Source organism: Sparus aurata, chromosome 17 (assembly GCF_900880675.1).
Source record: "Sparus aurata chromosome 17, fSpaAur1.1, whole genome shotgun sequence".
NCBI lineage: Eukaryota > Metazoa > Chordata > Actinopteri > Spariformes > Sparidae > Sparus > Sparus aurata.
In genome coordinates, this window is record NC_044203.1 from 15,686,836 (window position 1) to 15,693,858 (window position 7,023).

A 7,023-nucleotide genomic window follows, 5' to 3' on the forward strand; every position below is an offset into this window, starting at 1 on the left:
CTTTTCCATCTTCTTCTTCTTGCGTGTTTCCCCCTCCTCAGCTGGGGCCACGCAGGGCCCAGGGCCCGGGGACCGCTTTTGTGTGGCCGTCCTGCGCTCATGAAGCTAGATAGATGGATTAAGAAGAGGAGGGGAGGGGGGCGCAGATCATGGGCGGGCATCTTCAGGGAGGAAGACAACGGAGATGTTTGGAGGTGGTGGAGGTTTGGGGGGGAGGAAGAGGAGGCGAAGACGCTTGTGTTGTTGCGACTACAAGGGGGTCGAGTCTCGCTGTAAGAATGGCCTGCCAATGCCAAAAAAAAAAAAAAAAAAAAAAAAAAAGACAAGACAGTGATAAACTTTCCTCCCCGTGCAGTCACCGCACACCCACGCACGCACGCACGCACCGTCACCACGCACGGTTCGCCCACCGAAAAAAAAAATGAATGGATTGCCACAGTGTGACACGTCTCAGTTGCAGGGGGAGACGCTCCTTGTTCGCCCCAACAAAAGGCCTGTGGTAGCATGGGAGGGGTGGAGGGGTTGGGTGGTGGGAGGTGTGGGTGGAGGTGGGGGCAGCGCAGCCAGCCACAGAATGCCAAATTGTTTTAGGGTCAACAACTTATTGTCTCTGCATGAGCCACGATTTACATATATCTGCCTGGTAGCTTTGGAGCGGCAAGCCTTTTTAAATGTTGCTGGGAATACAGTGTGGATGAGTCTCTTTTCTTCTCCTTTCGTCCTTTCTTTCCTTCTCTCTATTATCAACTCAAACGATCCCATCACTACAACCATCAGAGCGCAATTACCACTTCTTTTTTTTTAGAAGCAGGTCATATGAATGTATTTACCTCTCCACTCCCAGAGAGCATCCCTTCCTTCAGCTCCATATTTACATTTAATTCATTTACCCGTCTCCCCTTTTCTTTTTCTCTAATTTCATGCTCTTTATTTCCCTCCTCCCCCCTTGCACCGTGGCCCATGGCACGCCAGGGAGAAAGGAAAGGGGGGGGGGGAAGAAATGGCTGCAAGTGACAGCCTAATTATCAGCCCCGCAACCCGCTCATTACCCATTAGACAATCCCACTGTACATCCACTCGCTAAATGAATAATTTTGTATATATTACGGGGGAACACAATATTATGGCCCGCAGCTAACGCCTTTTTGCGCTAACCTCACGCTGTTCCGGTACAAAAGGAATAAATGGGACACCGAGAGGTTATTTAATTTTTTTTTTTTTTTTTTTAGCCCCCCAAAAAGCCGGCTCATGAGCGGATGTCATGTGCAAATGGAGTGCGGGGAAGGAGGGAGGAAGGACGGAGGGGGAATATGAAATTTAGACACCTGCCTTTTTTATTAGAATCATTATTGCCGGAGCACGTGTTGTAAATGAAACCGACAGGAGTCAGCTCGGGCTTTTTTTTTTTTTTTTTTTTTCAATCTTTTCATATTATACACCAGTTGAGTTGAAAAGGACGGGGGAGAAAAATAAAACCTCCTTCTCTGTTCGGTCTTCTATTTTGGTAAACGCGTGTGCGTTAACGCAAGTGTAACAACGCAGGAGCGGCTGACCCCAGCTCAGTGACCTTTGTTCATTTTTCCTCCACTTGCGTGACTGTTTAGCGAGCGGCCGCCTAAGTAACGCAGAGTGACGTTCCCCCCCTCCTCCTCCCCCCCTCCGCCACACTGATGTGATCCAGTCAACTTTTACCAAGCATTAAAAAATAAAACAAATTAAATTATCTCACTTTACTGTAGTGTTTCTGACTCGTGCAGCTATTTTTTAACGACTTCATTTGGAAAGAAATGCAGTATTTAGTTGTAAAGCTGGAAGGATGGCCCTGCAGCTACCAAACAGGAAGTGATCAGTCGCCTTTTTACAGTTTTGGGACATTTTTGGCCTCCCCAACGAAAAAAACATTTTTTTTTTCTTGTCACAACCTCACAAATAAAAAGTTTGTCGGTTTTTTTCTACTTTTGTTGGTGTTTGTGTTCCTCCACAGTGTGTGATATGACGCAGTAAAGTGCACACAGGGTTTTAAATCAACCTGCAAACCATACACCGCTCTGTGTGTGATAATACGGTTGTAGTGTGTTCGTGTGATTTATGGCTCTATGTTGGAGGGGTGGGCAGCACCGTGTGGAAAGCTTTCAGCAGTATGAGACTCGCCCATAGAGGTCGCTGTGATATTGCAAAACAGATGTACGCCAGTCACTCCACAGGTTTTAGGGGCCACTCAAGAGATATTTTCCCCCTCTGGAACAGCTCACTTCGCAGCTCGCTGTCATTTACAAAAAAAAAAAGAAAAAAAAAAGAAGAAAAAAAGAAGAGCCTTGACTCAAATAAAAGACAATTCTGAGAGCTTCTTTAAAAAAAATCACGTGTTGAGCAGACATAAAACTGTGAAGCTGCAGTTAATAATCACAGTTTTGCAGAAAATCGTTTTGCAAAAATGTAATTTTACTTTCCCTCTAATGTTTGAAGGAAATGAGAATAATACAACAGTCCCATCAGCTGCCATCACAGCTAATTATTGCACTCCCTCTCCCCTCCTTATTATGATTGAACCCCATTAGGGGCGCTGTGGTAAATCAATATTTGAATTTGGTCACCAATTGAGGAGCTGAAGAAGCTGCTTTTTTTTCTTTTATAGGCTAATGATCATTATCAGCCCTGAAACAGACAGGACCCCAAAACACTGACCCTGCTCCACAGGGCCGACCATGTCAGCCTCCTCCTCCTCCTCCTCCTCCTACCCTCCTAGACACCCCCCTCCAAAAAAACCCCGAAAATATTAATAATTTATCTCCGAATCGACTTCTCTCTCTGACAGATTAGATTTTAACCATTTGATTTTGTTTGGACTGGGCGTTCCCATATTATTACTTAATGACCTTCCCAGCTGCTCCTGTCCATTTTCTGTCACCAGCAACCATCTGGACACTTATTAGCACCTCAATGCATCCACGCTGCTTTTCCTCCCAAACTTGAATAAAATTAAGCCTGGCTGCACACTGCCAATATATATTCTCCCCCCCTCCACCCAGCCAACCCCAACCCACCCACAACCCCTTCCATTCCCACCTTTCTTCAAACCGGTAGTAGCCCCCCCCCCCCAAAAAAAAAAAAAAAAAAAAATGTCGTTTGTCATAATAATCACAGTAATGATGATAATAATCATTATCATAGAAGAAAAGAAAAAAAAAATATAGGCTGTGATAGTCGGTGTTTTTTTTTCTCTATAATTTCATTTAGTTTATTAGGCAAAATATACGATCTGGACAAATTCCTTCAACGCTTCCTATTTACAAATTTAAATCACTTGGTATTTACATTAAAGAAAAGGGACACCAAAAAACACAAGATAGAGACAAAAAAATAAAAATAATAATAATAATTATAACAAAGTAAAAAGCCTACCAAAAAATGTCCCAGCCTTGCCTGGGCAGAGTGGAGAGAGAGAGAGAGTAACATTATAGGCGCGATTATAGGCTACACAACAATAGAGGAAGTAATCCATCCATCCACAGGATATTACCAAATTACGCCATTTGTTCTGTACCGACTGAATGCTACGCTGCATTTATTATTTCTCATTGTCCTTTTTTTTAGGGGGGAGTGTAAAGTCTTTTTTTTTTCTTCTTGTATTTTTTCCTTTTCTCGTTTTTTTTTTTTTTTCCAAGCACGAAAAAAAAAAAAAAAAGTGTCTTGATCAAGCCGAGGAGAGAGCGGTGAGGACCCGTTGCGTGGCGTCTTGCGGGCTCCTGGCGCTGGAAGGCAGAGAGGATCTGGATGAAGGAGAAGAATAATACAGGAGAGGTAGATAAATACCCCCGCAGTGTTTGGACAGCGGCTCTCAATATGTATCTCGAGTGTCTGAACAGGTTTGATTTGAAACAGACTGCAGACTGCCCCTCTAACAAAAACCCCTCACTTTATGTCTACGTCATAATAATAATAATAATAGGAATAATAAGAATACGAATAAGAATAATAATAATGGGAAATTCATCATAATAATTATTTTACAATTCGAAATGATTTTTATCCTGACCAGTTATCAATATCCATAATTTAATGCATGCTTATTTTTTTTTTTCTCAATTCAAAATTCCTATAAGAAAAAGGGTCTATTTTGTAATACTTGAAACAGCAGTAAACTTTTTCTTCTCCCCCTCCCTCCCTCCTCTCTCTCTCGGTGAGAGCGCTCCCCTGGGCTCCGGTTCTCCCAGGGGTCTTTAGGGAAAGCACACAGCCCAGACAGAGCCCGTTTTACTCGGTGACTTGATAAGTAGCCGCACTCTCCCCAGAGGGGAGGAATTAAAGGAGGGGTGTGGGATGGGAGTCAGGACCCCTGTCACCCCCGCAAAACAAACTGTGTTTTATTTATCTTTGTTTATTTAATTTTTGGAGTGCGGTTGTTGTCGTTTTATGTAGGGGGAAGAAAAAAAATAAAAAGACATAAACTTTAGGGTTCATATCTTGGGAGTGTATTAAACACTTAGCCTGGGGTCTGCATTACATTTATTGGTATTTATCTGCTGAATAATTACTGCAGTTAAAATTTAATCAATTGTAGTTATTTTAATTACTTCTATGTAGAAAATATCATATTTTAATTAATGCAATAATCATACCATTCTATATTTATAATTTAACATAATTCTGGGGCTGGCGTTTCCCTTTTTTTCTGTATTTGTTTTTTTTTTTTGTTCCTAACATTTTCAGAAGAATCACAACTTGTCTCACCTGTCATGGATGGGTCGAAAGGAAGACTTCAGGGTCTGCGTTGGAGGCGAGTCAGACCTGACACCGTTTTCATGGTCTAAAAAATATAAAAAACGGAAATAAGAAAAATTAATAAAAAATAAAAATACACTCGTGATTTGTGAAATGACGGTGGCTGTATTTTCTTTGTAAATAAACATCAACGCGTCTGACTATAGACGTGTGTTGTGTATAAATACTGGATTTAAAAAGTGTGTGTGTTTAAGTCCGCCTGCACGCTGCTTTTGTTATTACAATTACAGAAGAGACAGACGCGAGCCTGCTCCGTCGGTGCTCGCTGTGAGACGCTCACCTATGTGTTTGGGGCTGTGCGTCTCTGGCGGGGCCTTGCTGTCGTTGCTGAGCGCTGCTGCGGCTGCTACCGGCGACACCACCACTGACGTCGGCTGCTGCTGCTGCTGGGCCGTGGGCAAGTGGTGGTTGTGGTGGTGGTGATGGTGCTGGTTTACTCCCAGAAACGACCTCACGTTCAGCAGGGAGTTCTGGCCCAGGAAAGCCCCGTTCGTCCAGTTGTGGAACTTTCCGATCTGGCATGTGTACAGTCCGTGGCTGGGCAGGAAGGCCGGGTGGGTCTGAAGCTGGTGGTGGGGCGCCGATGAGTGAGTGGTGGCCGCCGGGGCGCAGGGGGACGTTGGTTTCTGAGAAGAGCTGTCGGGACTGGTGGCGGTCTCTGCTAAAGACCAGATTTTGGGCTTATTGTTAGACGGGAGAGGAAAGCTCCCGGGCCTATCCGGGGACAAAACTCTGGTGTTGTTGTTGTTGCCGTCCGAGCCCTCTTTACTCCCTGGGTGAACCGAAATAGTGCTCTTAGATTTGTCAAAGGCCTCGTGGGCCTGTAGGGCGAAGGCCCGTCTTCTCTCCAAGCTGTCCAGCTCTCCCCCCGCGCCGACGCCGCCCCTGTGGTCCCTGCTGCCCTCCGTTGATTTATCGTCGTCGTCCTCGTTGCTCTGATCCCCGTCGTTGTCGTCGATTTTGTCTATATCTATGCTCTCCAAATCAATCTCCTCCTCGTCTTCGTTTTTCTCCGCCTCGTCCCCGCTGCCGAACAAGTTGCCGTCCTCCTCGTCCTTGCTCCTGCTTCCCCAGGTCACCTTGTTCTCCTTCTTGAGCCTTCTCCTGGCGTTGGCGAACCATGTGGAGACCTGCGTCAGCGTCATCTTGGTGATGATGGCCAGCATGATCTTCTCCCCCTTGGTCGGATACGGGTTCTTCCGGTGCTCATTGAGCCAGGCTTTCAGGGTGCTGGTGCTCTCCCGGGTGGCGTTCTTGGGCCTGGCCGGGTCCCCGTACTGAAACTGGCCGTATGGGTAGAAGGCCGGGGACGTGTGCGCCGCGAAGCTGGCAGGATGAACACCGGGACTGTCCTTCAGCTCATACTGGGATCCCTTGAAAATAAAAGATGATGTTTTTACAGCAGAAGCACATTAAATATGCATTATTACTTTGATTGTTAAATACAGACTGATTGTTTTTTCTTCAGGGAGCTGAAACACACTTTGGTCACTGTCTGTATCTGCAATTCAAACAAGTGAAAACGGCCTCTATGCATATATAAATAAAAAAAAAAAAGAAATCCCGGATTTGCACCTGACTCTTTCCACAAATAAGCTTCTCAACTTGCAGAAATGCCACATGCTCCGCGGCCCGCGGCACCTGCGCCTGCACCGCTCCTCACTCAGAGACCTTTTATTAGCAAAGCATATTTCATACATGACTGTCCAAGAACGGAACAAATGGAGTCAACGGGACGAGAGGAAGTTTTGTTACATCATTGCGAGGCGCACAGATGGCGTGCAAATTGCCAGCCTTCACGTGTACCTGCCAAAACTTCCCTACACACTCTTCAAGCATGTCAAAGCACTTTCTGGAGGCCTAAGTGAAGTTTTCCCAGCGTGCCACACTTCGACTTTTGTTGCCGAATTTAACCCCCCGCCTCGCTTGTATGTGCTTTGGACGCAACACTTGAATATGTCGATCAGTTCAAGCAACGCCTGGATTCTTTTTGTGTAGTTGTTGTTGTTGTTGTTGGGAGGACAGCTCTTATTTTGAAGCTCCAGCCTACAGCCTGTGGCCCTGACTCACACGTATCCTCCAACACGTTAACACACCGCGAGCTGATTATTATCACCTGGCCAATAAATATCAGACAATTCTTCATCTAGACACAGTAAACAAAAAAATAAAAAATAAAATAAATATATATATATATATATACATATAAATTCCACGTGGCATTGATCCATGGCAGAAGGA

The 7,023-nt window shown here is 45.0% G+C and overlaps 1 protein-coding gene across 1 annotated transcript in view; it reads right to left on the reverse strand.

Moving 5' to 3' along the window:
* Positions 1-3,208: 3,208 nt before the first annotated feature.
* Positions 3,209-7,023, reverse strand: part of irx1a (iroquois homeobox 1a) — a 5,045-nt gene continuing 1,230 nt past the window's right edge. The window contains exons 2-4 of the mRNA XM_030392643.1: positions 5,063-6,155; positions 4,732-4,807; positions 3,209-3,770 (exon numbers count right to left, since the gene is read on the reverse strand). Of these exons, the coding sequence (XP_030248503.1) occupies positions 3,695-3,770; positions 4,732-4,807; positions 5,063-6,155 (1,245 nt within the window). The 3' untranslated portion in view covers positions 3,209-3,694. The remainder of the gene's footprint in view (positions 3,771-4,731; positions 4,808-5,062; positions 6,156-7,023) is intronic.